The sequence below is a fragment of the Carcharodon carcharias genome, chromosome 31 (genome assembly GCF_017639515.1).
Source record: "Carcharodon carcharias isolate sCarCar2 chromosome 31, sCarCar2.pri, whole genome shotgun sequence".
NCBI classification, from domain to species: domain Eukaryota; kingdom Metazoa; phylum Chordata; class Chondrichthyes; order Lamniformes; family Lamnidae; genus Carcharodon; species Carcharodon carcharias.
Genome location: NC_054497.1, coordinates 16,878,729 through 16,905,042, shown reverse-complemented (window position 1 = coordinate 16,905,042; position 26,314 = coordinate 16,878,729). Strand labels below are relative to the sequence as shown.

At 50.3% G+C, this 26,314-nt stretch overlaps 1 protein-coding gene across 7 annotated transcripts in view; it reads right to left on the bottom strand.

Moving 5' to 3' along the window:
• LOC121271472 (leukocyte antigen CD37-like) overlaps positions 1–15,582 on the bottom strand; it is a 43,991-nt gene extending 28,409 nt beyond the window's left edge. The window contains exons 1-3 of one of the 7 annotated variants that reach the window (XM_041177445.1): positions 15,444–15,582; positions 14,581–14,611; positions 1,760–1,840 (exon numbers count right to left, since the gene is read on the bottom strand). In XM_041177445.1, coding sequence (XP_041033379.1) covers positions 1,760–1,825 — 66 coding nt within the window. In that variant the 5' untranslated portion in view covers positions 1,826–1,840; positions 14,581–14,611; positions 15,444–15,582. Of the gene's footprint in view, positions 1–1,759; positions 1,841–14,580; positions 14,845–14,963; positions 15,176–15,443 lie in introns of those variants that run through there. The other 6 variants (XM_041177443.1, XM_041177444.1, XM_041177447.1 and 3 more) reach the window with 6 other exon arrangements.
• Between the last annotated feature and the right edge of the window lie 10,732 nt (positions 15,583–26,314).

Genomic DNA, 26,314 nt, shown 5'->3' with positions numbered 1-26,314 from the left:
GGCCTAACATCTGTCTTTGGGAAAATGCTAGAATCCATTAAGGAAGTAGCTGCAGGACATTTAGAAAATTGTAACACAATCGGACAGAGTCAATATGGTTTTGTGAAAGGGAAATTGTGTTTGACAAATTTATTAGAGCTTCTTGAGGATGTAACAAGCGAGGTAGATAAAGGGGAACCAGTAGATGTGGTGTACTTGGATTTCAAAGAGGCATTTAATAAGGTGTCACATTAAAGGTGACTGCACAAGATAAAAGCTCAGTGCTCAGGGTGATATATTAGCATGGATAGAAAGCTGGTCAACAGACAACAGATTCAGGATAAATGGATTATTTTTAGGTTGGCAAAATGTAACTAGTTGAGTAGCTCAGGGATCAGTGCTGGGGTCTCAACTATTTACAATCTATATCAATGACTTGGATGAAGGGACCAACTGTATTGAAGCAAAATTTGCTGATGACACAAAAGTAGGTAGGAAATCAAATTGTGAGCAGGATACAAAGAGTCTGCAAAGGGATGTAGACATGTTTAGTGACCGGGCAAAAATTTGGCCATGTAATGTGGGAATATGGGAGGTTGTCCATTTTACCAGGAAGAATAGCAAAGCAGAATATTATTTAAATGGAGAGAGGCTGTGGTACAGAGGGATCTGGATGTCTTTTTATATGAACCACAAAAAGTTAGCATGCAGGTACAGCAAGTGATTAGGAAGACAAAAGGAATCTTGGCCATTATTCCAAGGGGGATAGAGTATAAAAATAGGGAAGTCTTGCTGCAATAAAGCAGGGATTTGGTGAGACCACAGCTGGAGTACTCTGTACAGTTTTGGTCTCCTTACTTAATGAGGGATATACTTGTATCGAAAGCAGTTCAGGGAAGTGCTCTAGGCTGATTCCTGGGATAAAAGGGTTTGTCTTATGAGGAAAGGTTGAGCGGATTGGGCCTATACTCACTGGAGTTTAGAAGAATGAGAGGTGATCTTATTGAAACAAGATTGTGAAGGGTCTTGACAGGGTAGATGTGGAGAGGTTGTTTCCCCTCATGGGAGAGTCTAGAATGGGGGGGTGGGGGGGCACAGTTTCAAAGTAAGGGATATCCCATTTAAGACAGAGATGAGGAGGAATTTCTTCTTTCAAAGGTTTTCAGTCTGTGGAATTGTCTTCCCCAGAGAACAGTGGATGCTGGATCATTGAAGATATTCAAGGCTGAGTTACACAGATTTTTGATTGACAAGGGAGTTGATGGTTATGATGGGCAGACAGGAAAGTGGAGTTAAGGCCAAATTCAGATCAGCCATCATCTTATTGAATGGTAGACCAGGCTCAATGGGTTGAATGATCTACTCCTGCTCCTATTTCTTCTGAGCAATCCCAGGGACAGAATCAACCCCAGGAGTCAGTTTGAGGGTTTGAGAATGGGATTGAATGATGCCACCTGAATATACTCCAATGACTGACTGTGGAACTGTACACTCCAAGACAGCCCATCCACACTGTCTCATTCAAACAGTCCCAGGACAGGTACAGCACTGGGTTAGATACAGAGTAAAGCTCCCTCTACAATGTCCCCATCAAACACTCCCAGGACAGGTACAGCACGGGGTTAGATACAGAGTAAAGCTCCCTCTACACTGTCCCCTAAACACTCCCAGGACAGGTACAGCACGGGGTTAGATACAGAGTAAAGCTTCCTCTACACTGTCCCCATCAAACACTCACAGGACAGGTACAGCACGGGGTTAGGTACAGAGTTATACTTACAAAGAAAATCAGGTTGAAAACAAACAAGAAGTATTTTGTAACAACGAAACAGCCCTTTGTCGCCATCTTTGATGTTGGCACCTACAAAACAAACAGAGTTAGAACATTCTGCAGGAGTGAGTGCTCAGAAAATCTTAAAGAGGCAGAGGGAGTGAGAGGGCGTACGGTGAAGAGTGAGCAATATGAAGGGGAGGCTTGTAGAGAAAGACAGAGGGGGCAAAGATAGAGCGCGCATGCGGGCAGAGAGAGCAAGAGGGCACATGCGCCAAAGGGGTAAGAGGGAGAGAGAGAGAGAGAGAGAAGGAGGGATGGGAAAGAGAGAGAATGTGTATGAGGCAAAGGAGAGAGAGCGAGAGAAGGAAAGGAGAGACGAAGAGTTAGAGTGAGGGAAGAGAAAGATAGAGAGAGAGAGAGAGAGAGAGAAAAAGAAGAGGGCGTAAGAGCGAGAGAGAGTGTGGGAGAGAGAGCACACATATGTGACCCAGCCCACAACCAGGATGTGCACACACTCTCCAAATTGTGTAACAAGCCAGGCTGTGCCAACTTGAAAGGTGAGCACCTGGAAAACGATCCCACTCTGGGATGGGAATTAAGGTGTGGTTTGGGGTATGGGGGTGGTTTGGGGTATGGGGGTGGTTTGGGAAAGAGACAAGTCATAAAGTGCAAAGGGACTTTCCATTTGAACCTGGTAAAAATGCAAGTAAACATACAATCTTTTGACATTTATAACCGCAAATATTTGTGCTTTAGAGGTTGCATTGGGAACTCAATGCTGATTGGCCTAAAGGTGAAGTATCGAGGCCAGACTCAGTAAATAGTGTTATCTCCATCACACACACACTGGGCAGGTCAATCAGCTGTGACATACTCACTCTCTGGGCCAGTCTGTCGTGGCTCACATCCCACTACAATGACTTGAACATAAAATCTAGCCTGACATTCCAGCGCTGTGCTGGGGGAGCGCCGCACTGCCAGTGCCGGGGGAGCGCCGCACTGCCAGTGCCGGGGGAGCGCCGCACTGCCAGTGCCGGGGGAGCGCCGCACTGCCAGTGCCGGGGGAGCGCCGCACTGCCAGTGCCGGGGGAGCGCCGCACTGCCAGTGCCGGGGGAGCGCCGCACTGCCAGTGCCGGGGGAGCGCCGCACTGCCAGTGCCGGGGGAGCGTCGCACTGCCAGTGCCGGGGGAGCGCCGCACTGCCAGTGCCGGGGGAGCGCCGCACTGCCAGTGCCGGGGGGAGCGCCGCACTGCCAGTGCCGGGGGAGCGCCGCACTGCCAGTGCCGGGGGAGCGCCGCACTGCCAGTGCCGGGGGAGCGCCGCACTGCCAGTGCCGGGGGAGCGCCGCACTGCCAGTGCCGGGGGAGCGCCGCACTGCCAGTGCCGGGGGGAGCGCCGCACTGCCAGTGCCGGGGGGAGCGCCGCACTGCCAGTGCCGGGGGAGCGCCGCACTGCCAGTGCCGGGGGAGCGCCGCACTGCCAGTGCCGGGGGGAGCGCCGCACTGCCAGTGCCGGGGGAGCGCCGCACTGCCAGTGCCGGGGGGAAGTGCCACACAGCCAGTGCCAGGGCAGCGCCGCACTGCCAGTGCCGGGGCAGCGCCGCACTGCCAGTGCCGGGGCAGCGCCGCACTGCCAGTGCCGGGGGATCGCCGTACTGTCGCAGGTGCCATCTTTGGGATCTACATTATATGGATGCCTTATTGACATTCAGGTCCTAAAAGATTCCCCAGTGTCCTGGCAAATATTTATCACATCGCTGTCAATTAGAGTTTGCCAAGTGTAAATTGGCTGCTGGGTTTCCTGCATCCTAACGATGACCACGATATGAAGTCCCTTGGGAAAGATGCTACAGCAATCCTTTCAGCTTAGGAAAATCCTTTCAGTTTAGGAAAAGGAGTTTCTAGACCTAATGTTTTTACAATCCTAGTTTGTAAATGCAGAGCTGTTAGCAGCATGCTCATGTGCTGTCCATATGAGTTTGGCCCTGGACTCTGTTCCTGGTTCTGTACTCAGTTTGCCGAGTCCAATCAATAGCAGAAAGAAGCCCAGTTGGTTTCTGTGTCCAATGAACTATGGGCAGGAAAGGTCATGCAGCTGTATGGATTAACATTTGGTTTATGTTTGAAATAAATAACTGCTCATGATTTTTGTGCCAATCTCTTGATTTGCCTCATGACTTAGGATTGTGAGTTTGTCATTACTGCATCAGACTTTCCCCAGCTGTAGCCCTCACACAAACTGAAATCCAGTGGCACAGTTCATTGCATTTGTACAAAAGCAGAGAAATTCTATTCCTTCACTTCTCCCAGCCAGGAGTTAATGAATTCCATTTGACTGAAACTTATGTAAGACAAGATGCTGAGCTCACAGCTGGTCGCTGGCAGTGAGGACCCAGCTCCGAGTACACAAACATCCTGCCTGGACTCAGTCAAACTAAAGAAAAACACAAGACAGCGAGAATGCACAGACAGATCAAACCAGGCCAACACTACAATGGCCACAGCATCATGAGGGGGGAATGGAGGTGAAAAGGGTGCAGGGAGTGGCGGGGACTTCAGTCTGAAGGGGATGCGGAGAGCGGCGGGGACTTCAGTCTGAAGGGGATGCGGAGAGCGGCGGGGACTTCAGTCTGAAGGGGATGCGCAGAGCGGCGGGGACTTCAGTCTGAAGGGGATGCGCAGAGCGGCGGGGACTTCAGTCTGAAGGGGATGCGCAGAGCGGCGGGGACTTCAGTCTGAAGGGGATGCGCAGAGCGGCGGGGACTTCAGTCTGAAGGGGATGCGCAGAGCGGCGGGGACTTCAGTCTGAAGGGGATGCGCAGAGCGGCGGGGACTTCAGTCTGAAGGGGATGCGCAGAGCGGCGGGGACTTCAGTCTGAAGGGGATGCGGAGAGCGGCGGGGACTTCGGTCTGAAGGGGATGCGGAGAGCGGCGGGGACTTCGGTCTGAAGGGGATGCGGAGAGCGGCGGGGACTTCGGTCTGAAGGGGATGCGGAGGGCGGCGGGGACTTCGGTCTGAAGGGGATGCGGAGAGCGGCGGGGACTTCAGTCTGAAGGGGATGCGGAGAGCGGCGGGGACTTCAGTCTGAAGGGGATGCGCAGAGCGGCGGGGACTTCAGTCTGAAGGGGATGCGCAGAGCGGCGGGGACTTCAGTCTGAAGGGGATGCGCAGAGCGGCGGGGACTTCAGTCTGAAGGGGATGCGCAGAGCGGCGGGGACTTCAGTCTGAAGGGGATGCGCAGAGCGGCGGGGACTTCAGTCTGAAGGGGATGCGCAGAGCGGCGGGGACTTCGGTCTGAAGGGGATGCGCAGAGCGGCGGGGACTTCGGTCTGAAGGGGATGCGGAGAGCGGCGGGGACTTCGGTCTGAAGGGGATGCGGAGAGCGGCGGGGACTTCGGTCTGAAGGGGATGCGGAGGGCGGCGGGGACTTCGGTCTGAAGGGGATGCGGAGAGCGGCGGGGACTTCGGTCTGAAGGGGATGCGGAGAGCGGCGGGGACTTCGGTCTGAAGGGGATGCGGAGAGCGGCGGGGACTTCGGTCTGAAGGGGATGCGGAGAGCGGCGGGGACTTCGGTCTGAAGGGGATGCGGAGAGCGGCGGGGACTTCGGTCTGAAGGGGATGCGGAGAGCGGCGGGGACTTCGGTCTGAAGGGGATGCGGAGAGCGGCGGGGACTTCGGTCTGAAGGGGATGCGGAGAGCGGCGGGGACTTCGGTCTGAAGGGGATGCGGAGAGCGGCGGGGACTTCGGTCTGAAGGGGATGCGGAGAGCGGCGGGGACTTCGGTCTGAAGGGGATGCGGAAAGCAGTGGGGACTTCGGTCTGAAGGGGATGCGGAGAGCGGCGGGGACTTCGGTCTGAAGGGGATGCAGAGAGCGGCGGGGACTTCAGTCTGAAGGGGATGCGGAGAGTGGCGGGGACTTCAGTTTGTAAAGGAAGCTGTCGGGGTAAAAGAAAAGGAGCAATTGTGATGTCACAGAAAGCTAGTCAGTTGATTGGCCGGTAAGGGCTCAGTCTAAGGGACAGTGTGCGAGAAACCAGCTCAGGGCAGGCGAGTTCAGGTAGATCCTTAAATAAAAAAAGAACTAAAACTTTAAAACAAAAAAAAAACAAAATTTGAAAACTTTGAAATTAAAATCAAACTATAAAGATAAAAAAGGAATAAAAAGAGTAATTTAAACAAACATCTAAAACACATACATATATAAAAACAAAAAAACTGCGGATGCTGGAAATCCAAAACAAAAACAGAATTACCTGGAAAAACTCAGCAGGTCTGGCAGCATCGGCGGAGAAGAAAAGAGTTTACGTTTCGAGTCCTCATGACCCTTCGACAGAACTTGCGTTCGAGTCCAAGAAAGAGTTGAAATATCAACTCTTTCTTGGACTCGAACACAAGTTCTGTCGAAGGGTCATGAGGACTCGAAACGTAAACTCTTTTCTTCTCCGCCGATGCTGCCAGACCTGCTGAGTTTTTCCAGGTAATTCTGTTTTTGTTTTAAAACACATACCTTGTGTTTTAAGCATATAACCTTCAGTTGTCAGTGGTACTAGCACTCAATAAACACAGTAAATTGTAGCATACGTAGGAAGAAAGTAATTAAAGTAAATTAACTATATAACATAAGATAGAATGATGGGAGAGGTGTTATGTTGCAATTGTGAGATGTGGGAGCTTTTGGACATCAAGGTGATCCATGACAAACACGTCTGCAGGAAGTGTAAGCAGCTTGAGGAATTCCAGCTCAGAATTATTGATCTGGAAGTTGAAATGCAGACACTGCGTAACATAAGGGAGGGGGAGAAATACCTGGATACTTTGTTCCAGAAGACAGTCACACCTCTTAAAAAAAGGGTGCTCTGATTCGGTCAGCAGTGAAGGACAGGAGGATGTGACTGTCAGTGAGGCAGGTAATGGGACCGAGCAGACAGTAGGGGTGGAGCCTCAGGCTTCACAATTGTCAAACAGGTTTGAGGTGCTCACAGCCTTTGTGGATGAAAGTGAAGCCTGCAAGGTGGATGAGCTGGCTGGCCATGGCATTGTGGTACAGGAAGCCGTTCAAGTGGGGGGAGCAAAAAGGAATGTAGTGGTAGTAAGGGATAGTATAGTGAGGGGGATTGACACTGCTCTCTGCAACAAAGAGCGAGAATCCAGACAATTATGTTGCCTGCCCAGTGCCAAGCCTCGGATATCTGCTGAGAGCTGGAGAGGAACTTACAGTGGGAGGGGGTGGATCCAGTTGTCGTGGTCCACGTAGGTACCAATGTCATACGTAGAACTAGGAAAGAGGTTCTGCAACGTCAGTGTGAGGAGCTAGGTACCAAATTAAGAAGCTCTGGATTATTACCTGAGCCACATTCAAATTGGCATAGGGTAAATAGGATTAGAGAGATGAATGTGTGGATCAAAGACTGGTGTGGGTGAAGTGGGTTCCAGTTTGTGGGGCATTGGCACCAGTACTGGGGAAAGTGGGGTCTGTTCTGTTGGGACAGTTTACACCTGAACCATGCTGGGATGAGTGTTCTCGCAAATCGCATAACTAGAGAAGTAGTGAGGGTTTTAAAAGAAATAAGACGGGTGAGGGATCAAGCTTGGGTAGATGTAGCAATTCAAGCTGTGGAGTCAAGACAGGAAAGCAAAATAGTAATATGAGAAATGAGGGTCAGGAAGGGACAGAGAGAAAAAAAACCCAAGAATACATCAACAGTCAAGAATAGATGTTACAATAGTAACAAAATGACAAAACTGAAGGCTCTCTATCTGAATGCACGTAGCATTCATTACAAAGTAAATGAATCGATGGCCCACATTGAAGTAAATAAATATGATCTGATAGCAATTACAGAGACATAGCTGCAGGATGATTAAGGCTGGGGCCTTAATATTGAAGGGTACATAACATTCAAGGAGAATAGGAAGCTAGGTAAAGGTGGAGGGGTAGCACTGTTAATCAAAGAGAGCATCGGTGCAATAGTTAGAGATGACCTTGGTTCAGGAGATCAGGATGTAGAATCGGTTCGGATAGAGATGAGGAATAGTAGGGGAAAGAAGTGGGAGTGGTCTACAGTGTAGGACAAAGTATTCAAGAGAAAATATTGTGTGCTTGTGAAAAAGGAGCAGCAATAATCATGGGTGATTTTAATCTACACAAACTGGAAAAATCAGATTGGCAGTAGTAGCCTGGATGAAGAGTTCTTAGAATGCTTTCAAGATAGTTTCTTAGAGCAGCATGTTCTGGATCCAACCAGAGAGAAGGTTATACTAGATTTGGTATTGTGTAAGGTGACAGGGTTAATTAATAAGCTCAGAGTAAAGGCACCTCTAGGTAGCAGCAACCACAATATGACTGAATTTTACATCCAATTTGAAAGGGAGAAGAGTTGGTCTAAGACTAGTATTTTAAACTTAAATAAGGAGAACTTCAGCTGAGCTAGCTGGGAACTGAGCTGGGAAACTGGGCTAGAGGATAAATCAATTGAGAAGCAGTGGCAGACATTTAAGAGATTATTTCAGAGTATTCAGATAAGTACATTCCTACTATAAAGGAAAATTCTAAGGGGAGGACCCACCATCCATGATTAACTAGAGATTTTCAAGGAAAGCATCAGACTTAAGGATAAAGCAAACAGCTCCACAAAGATGAGTGGCAGGACAGGTGATTGGACAGAATATGAAAAACAGCAGAGAATGATTAAAAGGTTAATCAGGGGAAAGTATGAGTTGAAGCTAGCTAGAAATTTAAAAATGGATAGCAAGAGTTTCTACACATACTTAAAAAGGAAAAGAGTAAGTAAAGTGAGTGTTGGTCCTCTAGAGAGTGACATTGGGGAGTTAACAGTAAATAATGAAATGGCAGAAGAAATGAACAAATATTTTGCTTCTGTGTTCACTATAGAGAATACGAAAAACATTCCAGTAATAGCTGCAAATCAGGGGGTGAACAGGAGAAAGGAACTTGGTGAAATTGAAATCACTAGGGAAACAGCACTGAGCAAATTGATGGAGCTGTAGGTTGGCAAGTCTCCGGGTCCCGATGGACTACATCCTAGGGTCTTAAAAGAGGTGGCTAATGAGGTGGTTTATGCGCTGATGTTAATATTCCAAAGTTAACTAGATTCTGGAACGGTTCCATCAGATTGGAAAGTAGCAAACATAGCCCCTCTATTCAAGAAGGGAGAGAGGCAGAAAACAGGAAACTATAGGCCAGTTAGCCTGATGTCTATCGTGGAGAAGTTATTAGAATCGATCATTAAGGGGGTTATAGCTGGGCACTTAGAAGAGCTCAAGACAATTGGGAAGAGTAAGCATGGTTTTGTGAAAGGAAAATCATGTTTAACCAATTTATTGGAGTTTTTTGAAGGAGTAACATGCACAGTGGATAAAGGGGAGCCTGTAGATGTACTGTACTTGGATTTCCAGAAGGCATTTGATCAACAATTATTATGAAAATAAAAGTACATGGTGTAGGGGGTAACATATTAGCCTGGATAGGAGAGGAGAGATGATGGTGTAGTGGTATTGTCACTGGACTAGTAAGCCAGAGATAAAAGCAAAATACTGCAGATGCTGGAAATCTGAAATAAAAACAAAAATTGCTGGAAAAACTCTTCGAAGAAGAGTCATCTGGATTCGAAACATTAACTCTGTCTTACTCTCCACAGATGCTGTCAGACCTGCTGAGTTTTTCCAGCAATTTTTGTTTTTGTTAGTAATCCAGGGAACCAAGGTTAGAATCTCACCACGGCAGATGGTGGAACTTGAATTCAAAACAAAATATCTGGAATTAAAAATCTAATGGTGACCTTGAGACCATTGTCTACTGTTGTTAAAAACCCATCTGGTTCACTAATGTCCTTTAGGGAAGGAAATCTGTCCTTACCTGGTCTGGCCTACATGTGACTCCAGACCCACAGCAATGTGGTTGACTCTTAAATGCCCTCTGAACTAGGGCAACTAGGGATGGGTAATAAATACTGGCCTGACCAGCGACACCCACATCCCATGACTGAATTTGAAAAAAAAGATTGGCTGGCTGGCAGAAAGCTGAGAGTATGCATAAATGGGTTTTTTTCCCGATTAGTAGGATGTGACAAGTGGCGTTCCACTGGGGCCTCAATCTTTTATGATTTACATCAATGACTTGGATGAGGGGAGTGAAGACATGGTGGCTAAATTTGCAGATGACACAAAGATAGGTAGAAAAGTATGTTGTGAAGAGGACATGAAGAGGTTGCATATGCATATAGATAGGTTGTGTGAGTGCACAAAGATCTGGCAAATGAAGTCTAATGTGGAAAAATGTGAAGTTGTTCACTTTGGCAGGGAGAACAAAAAACAGTATTATTAAATGGTGAATGACTGCATAATTCTGAGGTGCAGCGGGATCTGGCTGTTCTGGTGCATGAGTCACAAAAAGTTAATATGCAGGTACATCAAGTAATTAAGGCTAATGGAACTCTATCCTTTACTATGAGAGGGATTGAACATAAAAGTAAGAATGCTAGGCTTCAGTTATACAGGGCATTGGTGAGACCACACCTTGAATGCAGTGTGCAGTTTTGGTCTCCTTATTTAAGGATGGATGTAAATGTGTTGGAGGTGGTTCAGAGAAAGCTTATTAGATTGACTCCACCAATCAATAATCATGGCTAATCTGACTGTGGCCTTAGCTCCATTTTCCTATCTGCCCCCCATAACCTTCAATACCCTTGTAGATCAAAATTCTGTCTAACTCAGCCTTGAATAGGAATTATCCCCCAGTGAGAGTCAGCACCTTCAGGAACTGTCCCCCAGTGAGAGTCAGCACCTTCAGGAACTGTCCCCCAGTGAGAGTCAGCACCTTCATTGGGAAAATATCGTTCAACCAATATGGGATTGTCTGGTATACAAACATACAAATTAGGAACAGGAGCAGTCCACTTGTCCCCTCAAGCCAGCTCTGCCATTCAATAAGATCATGGCTGATTGTAACCTCAACCCCACATTCCTGCCTACCCCCGATATCCTATTACCCCTTGCTTATCAAGAATCTGTCTTTCTCTGCCTAAAAAATATTCAAAGACTCTGCTTCCACCATCTTTTGAGGAAGAGAGTTCCAAAGACTCACTATCCTCTGAGAAAAAAATTCTCCTCATCCTGTTTTAAATGGGCAATCCAAGCCTAACCTACCCAGCTCTTCCTCATAAGACCATTCCTGGTATTAGTCTAGTAAACCTTCTCTGAACTGCTTCTAGTGCATTTACATCCTCCCTTAAATAAGGAGACCAGTACTGTACACAATACTCCAGATGTGGCCTCACCAATGCCCTGTACAACTGAAGCATAACTTCCCTACTTTTGTATTCAATTCCCCTCAATAAATGATAACATTCTATTAGCTTTCCTAATTACCTGCTGTACCTGCATACTAACCTTTTGTGTTTCTTGAACTAGGACACCCAGATCCCTCAATCTCAGAGCTCTGCAACCTCTCACCTTTTATATAATATGCTTCTTTTTTATTCTTCCTGCCAAATTGAACAATTTCACTTTTGCCCACATTATACTGCATTTGCCAGATCTTTGCCCACTCACTTAACCTCCCTGTGTCACTTTGTAGCCTCCTTACGCCCTCTTTACAATTTACTTTCCTACCTATCTTTGTGTCGTCAGCAAATTTAGCCACCAGTCCTTCGATCCCTTCATCCAGATAAATTGTAAAAAGCTAAGGCCCCAGCACTGACCCCTGTGACACTACTCATCACATCCTGCCAACCAGAAAAAGACCCATTTATGCCAACTGCTTCCTGTTAGCTAGCCAATCTTCTATCCATGCCAATGTTACCCCCTACACCATGAGCTTTTATTTTCTGCAATAACCTTTGCTGTGGCACCTTATCAAATGCCTTCTGGAAATCTAAACACAGAACATCCACTGGTTCCCTTTTATTCACAGCATATGTGACTCATTTAAGGAACTCCAATAAAATTGGTTAAACATTATTTCCCTTTCACAAAAATCATGTTGACTCTGCCTGATTACCTTGAATTTTTCTAAGTGCCCTGCTATAACATCTTTAATAATAGCTTCTAACATTTCCCCGATGACAGATGTTAGGCTAACTGGCCTATTGTTTCCTGCTTTCTGTCTCCCTCCCTATTTGAATAAAGGAGTTGTATTTATTATTTTCCAATCTAACAGAGCCTCCCCCCAAATCTAGGGGATTTTGGAAAATTAAAACCAGTGCATCAACTATCTCACTAGCCACTTCTTTCAAGGCCTTAGGGTAAATTCCATCCGGACCTGGGGATTTGTCAGCCCGCAGCCCCAACAATTTGTTCAATACCACTTACCTGGTGATTGTAATTTTCCCTGAGTTCCTCCCTCCCTTCCATTTCCTGACTTACAGCTATTTCCAGGATGTTACTTATGTCTTCTACAGTGAAGAGTGAAGCAAAATATCTGTTTAATTTGTCCACCATCTCCCTACTTTCCATTATCAACTCCCCAGACACACTTTCTATAGGACCAATGCTCACTTTGTTAACTCTTATTTAAATATCTGTAGAAAATCTTACTATCTGTGTCTTTATATTAGTAGCTAGCTTTCTGTCATACTCTTAATATTTTATTCCTTAATAAACTTTTTGTCATTCTTTGCTGTTCTTTATATTCTTTCCAATCTTCTTACCTGCCACACGTCTTAACATAATTATATGCTTTTTCATTAAGTTTGATACAGTCTTTAACTTTTTAGTTAAACGTGGATGGTGTGGAGGGTCCTCCCCTTAGAATATTTCTTTCTCATTGGAATGTATATTTTTGGTGTATTCTGAAATATCCCCTTAAATGTCTGCCACTGAACTTCTATTGAACAATCCCATAACCTCATTTGCCACTTCACTTTAGCTAGCTCTGCTTTCATGCCCTCATAATTGCCCTTATTTAAGTTTAAAATACTAGTCTTGAACACACTCATTTCTCCCTCTAAATGAACGTAAAATTCAATCATATAATGATCACTGCTACCTAGGGGTGCCTTCATTATGAGGTTATCAATGAATCCTATCTCATTGCTCAATACCAGGCCCAGTATAACCTGCTTGCTGGTTGGCTCCAAAACACGCTGAGCTAAGAAACTGTCCTGAACTACGAACTCCTCATCTCCGCAACTTTGCCCATCTGATTTTTCCAGTCTATATGTAGATTAAAATCCCCCATGATTATTGCAGTACCTTTCTGACAAGCACCCATTATCTCTTCTTTTATACTCTGCCCTAACATATAGTTACAATTAGGGGGCCTGTACACCACTCCCACAAGTGACTTCCTGCCTTTATCAATCCTCACCTCAACCCAAACCGCTTCTACATCCTGGTCTCCTGCATTAGGTCACCCCTCCCTAGTGTGCTAACATCATCATTAATTAACAGAGCCACCTTTTCCTAACTTCCTGTCCTTCCTAAATGTCACGTACCCTTCAATAGTCAGGTCCCAATCTATGTAGCCATGTCTCTGTAATGGCTATCAGATCGTACTTATTTATTTCTACTTGTGCTATCAGTTCATCTGTTTCGTTTTGAATGCTCCATGCATTCAGTCATGTCCTTTTATTATTTTGTGTAGCATCTAGCCTCATATGCTGATTTATTCTTTGATTTGTACTCTGTGTCTTCCTGTCACAGCCTGTTTATCATTTCCCATATCTGTCTCTCTTGCCTTGTCTCTACTACTTGGTTTACCACATTATCTCAAATTTGATCCCTTGCCCCCACTATTCAGTTTGAAACCCTCTCTACTTCCCTAGTTAGGTGGCTCACGAGGACACCAGCCCCAGCACGGTTCAGGTGTAGACCATCCCAACGGTACAGATCCCACTTTCCCCAGTACTGGACCCAATGCCTCACAAGCTAGAACCCATTTCTCCCACACCAGTCTTTGAGCCACGCGCTCATTTCTCTAATCTTATTTGTCCAATGCCAATTTGCACATGGCTCAGAAAATAATCCAGAAATTATTACCTTTGAGGTCCTGCTTCTTAATTCAGTGCCTAGCTCCTCATACTGACTACACAGAACCTTTTTCCTCATCCTGTCTATGTCATTAGTACCTACATGGACCACGACAACTGGATCCTCTCCTGCCCACTGCCAGTTCCTCTCCAGCCCTGCGCAGATATCCCAAACCCTGGCATCGGGCAGGCAACACAGCTGCCTGGACTCTCGCTCTTTGCTCCAGAGAACAGAGTCAATGCCCCTAACTATCCTGTCCCCTACTACAACTATATTTCTTCTTGCTCCCCCCTACTTGGATGGTTTCCAGTACCACGGTGCCACGGTCAGTAGGCTCATCCACCCTGCAGACCCCACTCTCATCCAAACAAGCTGAGAGAACCTCAGACCTGTTGGACAATTGCAGAGGCCCACACTCCTGCCCTCTGAGTCCCCTTACCTGCCTCACTCACAGTCACACCCTCCTGTCCCTGGTCACTGACCAAATCAGAAGACCCTGTCCTAAGTGGTGTGACTGCCTCCTGGTATAAAGCATTTAGGTAACTTTCCCCCTCCCTGATGTGTCGCAGAGTCTGCAGCTCTGCCTCCAGCTCAGTGACTCTGAGCCAAAGCTCCTCGAGCCACAAACAGACTGCAGACGTGTTTGCCCGGGGTCACAGTGTTATCCAGGAGCTCCTACATGCTGCAGCCTTAACACATCACTGTCCTGCCATCCTTAATGTGTTTTAAATTATTACTTAATTATGTTAATCACTTATTTAATGTTGCTTTTTTTTTATTAACTTTACCACCAAATTACATACTATTTTAAACATTGAGGGATAAAATAGAACTTACCAGATATTCACCAAACAGCTAGCTCCTTTCCCTATAGTAGATAGAGCAAGAATCAATTTCCATAGGGTGAGAAAAACAGAAAGAGGAAACGAACAACTCCCCTCTCACCAAACTCCAACTCTCCACTCAGTTTGCCAGGGCTGCACTAAAGAACCTTGAATTTATAGCAAACTGAACCGGGGCTCCAGTAACCAGATTCAACCAGTTAGCTTATTAACTACTCAGTTCCCACAGCTGAGAGTGAGCTTACCCTATGTAAACTGCCAGAAAGAAAGGACTTGGCCTCCTTACGCAATACTTTCCAGTTACTGTTAATTACAGACTCGATTAGATGTTAAGAGCAAAATTTAAGAACAAAATTAACATTTAAAACTCCCTCTCACCAAACTCCAAGGCTCCACTTAGTCAGTTGCACTCGTTTGTATCTGGGCCAATGTCATTGAAAGGCCGGTGTCACAGGGACGCTACAGAGAATCCCAGGATGAGGTCACAGTTCCTGTGTGGTCAGCCACTTAATGTTGTTCCTCCGTAGTCGATACTTCCCTATCTACCTTGCCTCCTTCACCTACCCTCCCCCACTTCAGACACCGCCCCTGGGGGCCCTGATACATACACTCAGCTGCAGACTTGTGTGGTTTGAGAGACAGAAACTTCACATTTGTTGCTGTTAGAAAACCAACAAAAATAGGAACCTCCTACACAATTTGCAAAGGTTAGGAGATTCCACACACATGGAACTGAGAATGAACGGAGCCAGTGGAAGATGTTGGAAAGTAACACTCAGTGTTACTGCAGAGGATGATACCTCTTACGACCTGTCGCTTATTAAAACCCAACGTTGACATCATTTTAAGTACAAATACCTGATTCTCTTCAGATTTTTTTATCCTTGTTGCTGTCGTACAGCCTAGGCCCCATGAGGGTCACAACATACAAACAGTTTGCACTTGTTGGATAACCTCTGTTAATAAAATCACGTGCTCATGTGGCCGAATGGGACCAGACTACCTTTGTCAAAGCGTTCCTTGCTCCCTCTTGTTTTATCTCTTGGTCTACTGTCCTCAAATCCTTCTCTGCTCTCTCCTGTCCACCCTCCCTCTCTCCCCTATGCCCCCTCCCTCCTCTCCCCTACTACAGCTGAATAGTGAAGAAACACCAACTGAAAGTTCAGATAAGGGCTGCACATTCCACGTGTTCAGCAACATCCACCACCCCCCCCCTCCCCCATTAACTCCAACCATCAATCTGTAAAACTCAATGTATACAAGCCAGACCAAGCACAGTCAGAACTTTAAAAAAAAACGGCTCTTTTCTGCTTGTATAATGAACTGATGGCAAAGGCATTTATTCCACAGGGAGTTTGTGCCAGATGTTTATACAGACGAACGTGCCCAATCCATTCAAACAGCAGGGTTAACCCATGCACACTGCCAGAGATGGCCACCACTGGCAGATACCACAATGCCCTATCTACAGGAAACAGTGCAGCTACTGACAAAAAACAGGAAAAGAGAAACCACCTCATCTTTAAGATGGAGGCATCGTGTTGATTAAAGTGAGCAAAACAAAATGGCTGGCTGAGATTTCTAGCGAAGTTTGTGATTCCGTGTAACTGACATTCACCAAGCAAAAGTAAACTGACAATAGGCAGGAATAGGAAACCATCCCTTTATTCAAGGTAAATCAACAAGGAATAAGAACACAGCAAAAGCTTTCACCCAATTTTCACAGTGACATAAAACTCAGCATCAACCACCACTCTCTAATCGAGCTATTCTGTCTCCCCACTGATGATCCTAAATTGTGGTCAATATTCCACTGAACTTGCCTCCCAATCCTCCTAATCATCACATAGATCAACCCAGGTTCCCCGCCATGTCCAAATTCTCCAGTCATTGGCATTTCAATGGTGCTTTCCATGGTTAGTTCCTCCTTGTCGTCTTTTCCGAATATTTTTTCACCCTTAAGATGTTTGGTCTGTGAGAGTGGGATTGGCTTTCTCCTTTAAAACAGTCAGATTCCGAAATACAAGTCAGTTGCCTCATCGAGCAGTCTTACACCTGTGCCAGTCACAGGCCAGACTTCATTTCATTATCCTGCTGACACCAATTTCATTCCATGCCGACTTCCAGTTCCTCTCAGTGTAATTTTTAACTAGGAGTTAAAAGTTTTAAACTATAAAAGTAGCTTTTGATTAGAAATCCTTCCTATATATTTATACAGGAGGCTGCCTGTACAAAGCAGAGTTGTAAATATACACACTCTCTCTCTCTCTCTCCCTCGTGGAGGCTCTGCAGCATCTCCGCTGTCAAGAGAGTGTAATTACACTGTGACATGTTTACATGGGCAGTTTCAATACAATGTGGACAAAGCGATTTACAATGGAAATACAAAAATAAGGAAGACTATATTACGTTAAAACAGGAACTTCACTGCATTTATATGCCCTGATCCACTTACCCCACCCCCACTGTCTAACCCACTTCACCTGGAGATATGCTTGGGTCGAAATCCCAATGTTCAACACCAGAGAATATCAAGTGGTATAAATAATAAATACTGGGTTTGAGATCCTGATTTGAACAAGGAAATAAATTATTAAAAAGGATGAAATAACTACCAATTGCTGCAGAAGAAAAATGGGAAAGCAAGGGGCATTGAGCACAAGGAGTGCATGCGGCACTGGCACGAAACAGTTCCTGGTCCCGCTATCAGGCAGATGTGGGCAAGTGCAGTCAGCAGCAGGAACCTGGGCTGGTTTCTGCTCCCTAACACAAAGGATTGAAACTTTAAAACATCACAAGCTATGGAAACTGTTAGCCAGTGAGGAAAATATTTCTGACCTATTGACTGAACGGGCAGTGGGAGTGGGGAAGAATTTCCCAGAATGGAATCCACTCCTTCAGTAAAACAAAACTCTGAATGTTAAAACAATTAGAAATTCTGATCAGTGCAGTTTTTCTCCAATGATGCACAGCTTGTGATTGCAATTCGGCATCTGATAAATCCCAGTAACGCACCGTCAATGATGCCTCACAACCTCCTTCTTTCCCCCCTCCCCTCCTTCTTTCCCCCTCCCCTCCCTCTTTTCCCCCTCCCCTCCCTCTTTTCCCGCCATCCCCCTTTCACCCCCTCTCCTCCTCCCCCCTCCTTTCCCTTCCCCCCTTCCCTATTCGCCCCTCCTCTTCCCCCTCCCCTCTCTCTTTACCCCCTCCCCTCTCTTTCTCCCCTCCCCCTCCCTCTTACCCCCTCCCCACCTTATTCCCCTCCCTCCCCCATTTCCCCCCTCTCTCTCTCCCTCTCCCCTATTTCTTCCCCGCCCCCTTTCTCTCTCTCCTCCTCCGTTCCCTCTTTCCCCGTCCCCTCCTTTCCACTCTCCCTCTCACTTTACCCTACCTCTTTTCCCCTCCTCCTTTCCCATCCCTCTTCCACTTCCCTCCCTCTTTCCCCCACTTCCCTCCCTCTTTTCCCCTCCCTCCTTCCACCCCTCCCCCCTTTCCCCCACTCCCTCTTCCCCTCCTCCCTTCCCTCTTTCTCCTCTCGCCTCCCTCTTTCCCCCTCCCCTCCCCCTCTGCTCCCTCTTCCCACCTTCCTCTTTCCCCCTCTCCCCGCCTCCCTCTTTCCCCATCTCAGCCCTCCCCCTTTCCCCCTCCTTCTTTCCCCCTCCCCTTCCCATTCCCCCCTCCCCCCCACTCCCCTTACCCCCTCCCACCGCTGCCCTTTCCCCCCCGCCCCACTCCCCCTTCCACCCTTCCCTCTCTCTCTCTTTCCCCTGCTCCCTTCCCTCTCTCCCCCTCCTTCCTTCCCTCTCTCCCCATCTCTTTCCCTCCCTCCTCTTTCCCTCCATCTCCCCATTCCTCCCTCTTTAACCTCTCCCCCTCCCTCTTTACCCCCTCTCCCCCTCCCTCCCTCTTTACCCCCTCTCCCCCTCCTTCCCTCTTTAACCCCTCTCCCCCTCCCTCTTTACCTCCTCTCCCCCTCCCTCCTCTTTTCCTATCTCTCCTCCCTCCCTCTTTCCCTCCCTCCCTTCACTCCCCCTCTCTCTCTCCCTCGCTCCCTTCACTCCCCCTCTCTCTTTCCCTCCCTCCCTTCACTCCCCCTCTCTCTTTCCCTCCCTCCCTTCACTCCCCGTCTCTCTTTCCCTCCCTCCCTTCACTTCCCGTCTCTCTTTTCCTCCCTCCCTTCACTCCCTCCTCTCTTTCCCTTCCTCCCTCCCTCTCTTTCCCTTCCTCCCTCCCTCCCTTCCTCCCTCCCTCCCTCTCTTTCCCTTCCTCCCTCTTTCCCTCTCTTTCCCTTCCTCCCTCTTTCCCTTCCTCCCTCGCTCTTTCCCTTCCTCCCTCCCTCCCTCCCTCACTCTTTCCCTTCCTCCCTCCCTCCCTCTTTCCCTTCCTCCCTCCCTCCCTTCCTCCCTCTTTCCCTTCCTCCCTCCCTTCCTCCCTCTTTCCCTTCCTCCCTCTTTCCCTTCCTCCCTTCCTCCCTCTTTCCCATCCTCCCTCCCTCCCTCTTTCCCATCCTCCCTCCCTCCCTCTTTCCCTTCGGCCCTCCCTCTCCCTTCCTCCCTCCCTCTTTCCCTTCCTCCCTCCCTCCATCTTTCCCTTCCTCCCTCCCTCCCTCTTTCCCTTCCTCCCTCCCTCTCCCTTCTTCCCTCTTTCCCTTCCTCCCTCCCTCCCTCTTTCGCTTCCTCCCTCCCTCCCTCTTTCTTTCCCTTCCTCCCTCCCTCCTTCCCTTCCTCCCTCTCTCTCTCCCTCCCTCCCTCTCCTTCCCTCCTCCTCCCTCCCTCTTTCCCTCCCTCCCTCTTTCCCTCCCTCCCTCACTCTTTCCCTCCATCCCTCTTTCTCTCCCTCCCTCACTCTTTCCCTCCCTCCCTCTTTCTTTCCCGCCCTCTTTCTTTCCCTCCCTCCCTCTCTTTCTTTCCCTCTTGCCCTCCCAATCTTTCTTTCCCTCTTTCTCTCTTTCCCCTGCTCCCTTCCCTCTCTCCCCCTCCTTCCTTCCCTCTCTCCCCATCTCTTTCCCTCCCTCCTCTTTCCCTCCATCTCCCATTCCTCCCTCTTTAACCTCTCCCCCTCCCTCTTTACCCCCTCTCTCCCCTCCCTCCCTCTTTACCCCCCTCTCCCCCTCCTTCCCTCTTTAACCCCTCTCCCCCTCCCTCTTTACCTCCTCTCCCCCTCCCTCCTCTTTTCCTATCTCTCCTCCCTCCCTCTTTCCCTCCCTCCCTTCACTCCCCCTCTCTCTCTCCCTCGCTCCCTTCACTCCCCCTCTCTCTTTCCCTCCCTCCCTTCACTCCCCCTCTCTCTTTCCCTCCCTCCCTTCACTCCCCGTCTCTCTTTCCCTCCCTCCCTTCACTTCCCGTCTCTCTTTTCCTCCCTCCCTTCACTCCCTCCTCTCTTTCCCTTCCTCCCTCCCTCTCTTTCCCTTCCTCCCTCCCTCCCTTCCTCCCTCCCTCCCTCTCTTTCCCTTCCTCCCTCTTTCCCTCTCTTTCCCTTCCTCCCTCTTTCCCTTCCTCCCTCGCTCTTTCCCTTCCTCCCTCCCTCCCTCCCTCACTCTTTCCCTTCCTCCCTCCCTCCCTCTTTCCCTTCCTCCCTCCCTCCCTTCCTCCCTCTTTCCCTTCCTCCCTCCCTTCCTCCCTCTTTCCCTTCCTCCCTCTTTCCCTTCCTCCCTTCCTCCCTCTTTCCCATCCTCCCTCCCTCCCTCTTTCCCATCCTCCCTCCCTCCCTCTTTCCCTTCCTCTCTCCCTTTCCCTTCCTCCCTCCCTTTCCCTTCCTCCCTCTTTCCCTTCGGCCCTCCCTCTCCCTTCCTCCCTCCCTCTTTCCCTTCCTCCCTCCCTCCATCTTTCCCTTCCTCCCTCCCTCCCTCTTTCCCTTCCTCCCTCCCTCTCCCTTCTTCCCTCTTTCCCTTCCTCCCTCCCTCCCTCTTTCGCTTCCTCCCTCCCTCCCTCTTTCTTTCCCTTCCTCCCTCCCTCCTTCCCTTCCTCCCTCTCTCTCTCCCTCCCTCCCTCTCCTTCCCTCCTCCTCCCTCCCTCTTTCCCTCCCTCCCTCTTTCCCTCCCTCCCTCACTCTTTCCCTCCATCCCTCTTTCTCTCCCTCCCTCACTCTTTCCCTCCCTCCCTCTTTCTTTCCCGCCCTCTTTCTTTCCCTCCCTCCCTCTCTTTCTTTCCCTCTTGCCCTCCCAATCTTTCTTTCCCTCTCTCCCTCTTTCCCTTCCTCCCTCCCTCTCTCTTTCCCTTCCTCTCTCCCTCTTTCCCTTCCTCCATCCCACCCTCTCTTTCCCTTCCTCCCTCCCTCTCTTTCCCTTCCTCCCTCCCTCTCTTTCCCTTCCTCCCTCCCTCCCTCTCTTTCCCTCCCTCCCTCTTTCCCTTCCTCCCTCTTTCCCTTCCTCCCTCTTTCACTTCCTCCCTCCCTCCCTCTTTCCCTTCCTTCCTCCCTCCCTCTTTCCCTTCCTTCCTCCCTCCCTCTTTCCCTTCCTCCCTCCCTTCCTCTTTCCCTTCCTCCCTCCCTTTCCCTTCCTCCCTTTTTCCCTTCCTCCCTTTTTCCCTTCCTCCCTCTTTCCCTTCCTCCCTCTTTCCCTTCCTCCCTCCCTCTTTCCCTCTCTCCCTCTTTCCCTTCCTCCCTCCCTCTCTCTTTCCCTTCCTCCCTCCCTCTTTCCCTTCCTCCATCCCACCCTCTCTTTCCCTTCCTCCCTCCCTCTCTTTCCCTTCCTCCCTCCCTCTCTTTCCCTTCCTCCCTCCCTCTCTTTCCCTTCCTCCCTCCCTCTCTTTCCCTTCCTCCCTCCCTCCCTCTCTTTCCCTTCCTCCTTCCCTCCCTCTCTTTCCCTCCCTCCCTCTTTCCCTTCCTCCCTCTTTCCCTTCCTCCCTCCCTCCCTCTTTCCCTTCCTCCCTCCCTTTCCCTTCCTCCCTTTTTCCCTTCCTCCCTCTTTCCCTTCCTCCCTCTTTCCCTTCCTCCCTCCCTCCATCCATCTTTCCCTTCCTCCCTCCCTCCCTCTTTCCCTTCCTCCCTCTTTCCCTTCCTCCCTCCCTCTCTCCCTTCCTCCCTCCCTCTTTCCCTTCCTCCCTCTCTCTCTCCCTCCCTCCCTCTCCTTCCCTCCTCCTCCCTCCCTCCCTCACTTTCCCTCCCTCACTCTTTCCCTCCATCCCTCTTTCTCTCCCTCCCTCACTCTTTCCCTCCCTCCCTCCCTCTTTCTTTCCCGCCCTCTTTCTTTCCCTCCCTCCCTCTCTCTTTCTTTCCCGCCCTCTTTCTTTCCCTCCCTCCCTCTCTCTTTCTTTCCCTCTTGCCCTCCCAATCTTTCTTTCCCTCTCTCCCTTCCTCCCTCCCTCTCTCTTTCCCTTCCTCCTTCCCTCTCTTTCCCTTCCTCCCTCCCTTTCCCTTCCTCCCTCCCTCTTTCCCTTCCCCCCTCTTTCCCTTCCCCCCTCTTTCCCTTCCCCCCTCTTTCTTGCCCTCCCTCCATCTTTCTTGCCCTCCCTCCCTCTTTCCTTCTTTCCCTCCCTCCTTCTTTCGCTCCCTCCCTCTTTCTTTCGCTCCCTCTTTCTTTCCCTCCCTCTTTCTTTCCCTCCCTCTTTCTTTCCCTCCCTCTTCCTTTCCCTCCCTCTTCCTTTCCCTCCATCCTCCTTTCCCTCCCTGCCTCTTTCTTTCCCTCCCGGCCTCTTTCTTTCCCTCCCGCCCTCTTTCTTTCCCTCCCTCCCTCTTTCTTTCCCTCCCTCCCTCTTTCTTTCCCTCCCTCCTTCTTTCCCTCCATCCCTCCCTCCTTCTTTCCCTCCATCCCTCCCTCCTTCTTTCCCTCCATCCCTCCCTCCTTCTTTCCCTCCATCCCTCCCTCCTTCTTTCCCTCCATCCCTCCCTCCTTCTTTCCCTCCATCCCTCCCTCCTTCTTTCCCTCCATCCCTCCCTCCTTCTTTCCCTCCATCCCTCCCTCCTTCTTTCCCTCCATCCCTCCCTCCTTCTTTCCCTCCATCCCTCTTTCCTCCCTTCCTTCCTCCTTCCCTCCCTCCCTGCTTCCCTCCCCCCTCCTTCCCTTCCTCCCTCTTTAACTTCCTCCCTCCCTCTTTAACTTCCTCCCTCCCTCTTTAACTTCCTCCCTCCCTCTTTAACTTCCTCCCTCCCTCTTTAACTTCCTCCCTCCCTCTTTCCCTTCCTCCCTCTTTCCCTTCCTCCCTCTTTCCCTTCCTCCCTCTTTCCCTTCCTCCCTCCCTCTCCCTTCCTCCCTCTTTCCCTTCCTCCCTCCCTCCCTCTTTCCCTTCCTCCATCCCCCCCTCCTTCCCTTCCTCCCTCTTTAACTTCCTCCCTCCCTCTTTAACTTCCTCCCTCTTTCCCTTCCTCCCTCTCCCTTGCTCCCTCTCCCTTCCTCCCTCTTTCCCTTCCTCCCTCCCTCTCCCTCCCTCACTCTTTCCCTCCCTCACTCTTTCCCTCCCTCCCTCTCTCTTTCTTTCCCTCTTGCCCTCCCAATCTTTCTTTCCCTCTCTCCCTCTTTCCCTTCCTCCCTCCCTCTCTCTTTCCCCTCCTCCCTCCCTCTTTCCCTTCCTCCCTCCCTCTTTCCCTTCCTCCCTCCCTCCCTTTCCCTTCCTCCCTCCCTTTCCCTTCCTCCCTCCCTCTTTCCCTTCCTCCCTCCCTCTTTCCCTTCCCCCCTCTTTCCCTTCCTCCCTCTTTCTTTCTTTCCCTCCCTCCCTCTTTCTTGCCCTCCCTCCCTCTTTCCTTCTTTCCCTCCCTCACTATTTCTTTCTTTCCCTCCCTCCCTTTCTTTCCCTCGCTCCCACTTTCCCTCGCTCCCTCTTTCTTTCTTTCCCTCCCTCTTTCTTTCCCTCCCTCCTCCTTTCCCTCCCTCCCTCTTTCCTTCCCTGCCTCTTTCTTTCCCTCCCTGCCTCTTTCTTTCTCTCCCTGCCTCTTTCTTTCCCTCCCTCCCTCTTTCTTTCCCTCCCTCACTCCCTCTTTCTTTCCCTCCCTCACTCCCTCTTTCTTTCCCTCCCTCACTCCCTCTTTCTTTCCCTCCCTCTTTGCCTCCCTCCTTCCCTCTTTCTTTCCCGCCCTCCTACTTTCCCTCCCACTTTCTTTCCCTCCCACTTTCTTTCCCGCCCTCCTTCTTTCCCGCCCTCCTTCTTTCCCTCCCTCCTTCTTTCTTTCCCTCCCTCCCACTTTCCCTCGCTCCCACTTTCCCTCGCTCCCTCTTTCTTTCTCTCCCTCCCTCTTTCTTTCCCTCCCTGCCTCTTTCTTTCCCTCCCTCCCTCTTTCTTTCCCTCCCTCCCTCTTTCTTTCCCTCCCTCCCTCTTTCTTTCCCTCCCTCCCTCCTTCTTTCCCTCCCTCCCTCCTTCTTTCCCTCCCTCCCTCCTTCTTTCCCTCCCTCCCTCCTTCTTCCCTCCATCCCTCCTTCTTTCCCTCCATCCCTCCTTCTTTCCCTCCATCCCTCCCTCCTTCTTTCCCTCCATCCCTCCTCCTTCTTTCCTCCATCCCTCCCTCCTTCTTTCCCTCCATCCCTCCCTCCTTCTTTCCCTCCCTCCCTCCTTCATTCCCTCCATCCCTCCCTCCTTCTTTCCCTCCCTCCCTCCTTCTTTCCCTCCCTCTTTCCTCCCTTCCTCCCTCCTTCCCTCCCTCCCTGCTTCCCTCCCTCCCACCTTCCCTTCCTCCATCTTTCCCTTCCTCCCTCCCTCTTTCCCTTCCTCCCTCCCTCTTTCCCTTCCTCCCTCCCTCCCTTCCTCCCTCCCTCCCTCTTTCCCTTCCTCCCTCCCACTTTCCCTTCCTCCCTCTTTCCCTTCCTCCCTCCCTCTCTCTTTCCCTTCCTCCCTCCCTCTCTCTTTCCCTTCCTCCCTCTCCCTCCCTCTCCTTCCCTCCTCCTCCCACCCTCACTCTTTCCCTCCCTCCCTCTTTCCCTCCCTCCCTCTTTCTCACCCTCCCTCTTTCTCACCCTCCCTCTTTCTCACCCTCCCTCCCTCTTTCCCTCCCTCCCTCCCTCTCTCTTTCCGTCCCCCCTCTTTCTTTCCCGCCCTCTTTCTTTTCCTCCCTCCCTCTCTCTTTCTTTCCCTCTTGCCCTCCCAATCTTTCTTTCCCTCTCTCCCTTCCTCCCTCCCTCTCTCTTTCCCTTCCTCCCTCCCTCTTTCCCTTCCTCCCTCCCTTTCCCTTCCTCCCTCCCTCCCTTTCCCTTCCTCCCTCCCTTTTTCCCTTCCTCCCTCTTTCCCTTCCCCCCTCTTTCCCTCCTTCCCTCTTTCTTGCCCTCCCTCCCTCTTCCCTTCTTTCCCTCCCTCTTCCCTTCTTTCCCTTTCTCCCTCTTTCTTTCCCTCCCTCCCTCTTTCTTTCCCTCCCTCCCTTTCTTTCCCTCCCTCCCACTTTCTCTCGCTCCCTCTTTCTCTCGCTCCCTCTTTTTCTTTCCCTCCCTCTTTCCCTCCCTCTCTCTTTCCCTCCCTGCCTCTTTCCCTCCCTGCCTCCTTCTTTCCCTCCCTCCCTCTTTCCTTCCCTCCTCCTCCCTCCCTCACTCTTTCCCTCCCTCCCTCACTCTTTCCCTCCCTCCCTCACTCTTTCCCTCCCTCAATCTTTCCCTCCCTCAATCTCTCTTTCCCTCCCCCCTCCGTCCCTCTTTCTTTCCCTCTCTCCCTCTTTCCCTTCCTCCCTCCGTCTCTCTTTCCCTTCCTCCCTCCCTCCCTCTCTTTCCCTTCCTCCCTCCCTCCCTCTCTTTCCCTTCCTCCCTCCCTCTTTCCCTTCCTCCCTTCCTCCCTCTTGCCCTTCCTCCCTCTTTCCCTTCCCCCTTCTTTCCCTTCCTCCCTCTTTCTTTCCCTCCCTCTTTCTTTCCCTCCCTCTTTCTTTCCCTCCCTCCATTTCTTTCCCTCCCTCTTTCTTTCCCTCCCTCCCAACTGCTTTCCCTCCCTCCCAACTTCTTTCCCTCCCTCCCTCCCTCTTTCTTTCCCTCCCTCCCTCTTTCTTTCCCTCCCTCCCTCTCTCTTTCCCTCCCTCTTTCTTTCCCTCCCTCCCTCCCTCTTTCTTTCCCTCCCTCCCTCTTTCTTTCCCTCCCTCACTCCCTCTTTCTTTCCCTCCCTCACTCCCTCCTTCTTTCCCTCCCTCACTCCCTCCTTCTTTCCCTCCCTCACTCCCTCCATCCCTCCCTCCTTCTTTCCCTCCATCCCTCTTTCCTCCCTTCCTCCCTCCTTCCCTCCCTCCCTCCTTCCCTTCCTCCATCTTTCCCTTCCTCCATCTTTCCCTTCCTCCCTCCCTCCCTCTTTCCCTTCCTCCCTCCCACTTTCCCTTCCTCCCTCCCACTTTCCCTTCCTCCCTCCCACTTTCCCTTCCTCCCTCTTTCCCTTCCTCCCTCTTTCCCTTCCTCCCTCCCTCTCCCTTCCTCCCTCCCTCTCTCTTTCCCTTCCTCCCTCCCTCCCTCTTTCCCTCCCTCCGTCTCTCTCCCTCCCTCCCTCTCTCTCCCTCCCTCTCCTTCCCTCCTCCTCCCACCCTCACTCTTTCCCTCCCTCCCTCTTTCCCTCCCTCCCTCTTTCTCACCCTCCCACCCTCTCTCTTTCCCTCCCCCCTCCCTCGCTCTTTCTTTCCCGCCCTCTTTCTTTTCCTCCCTCCCTCTCTCTTTCTTTCCCTCTTGCCCTCCCAATCTTTCTTTCCCTCTCTCCCTTCCTCCCTCCCTCTCTCTTTCCCTTCCTCCCTCCCTCTTTCCCTTCCTCCCTCCCTCCCTTTCCCTTCCTCCCTCCCACCCTTTCCCTTCCTCCCTCCCTCCCTTTCCCTTCCTCCCTCTTTCCCTTCCCCCCTCTTTCCCTTCCCCC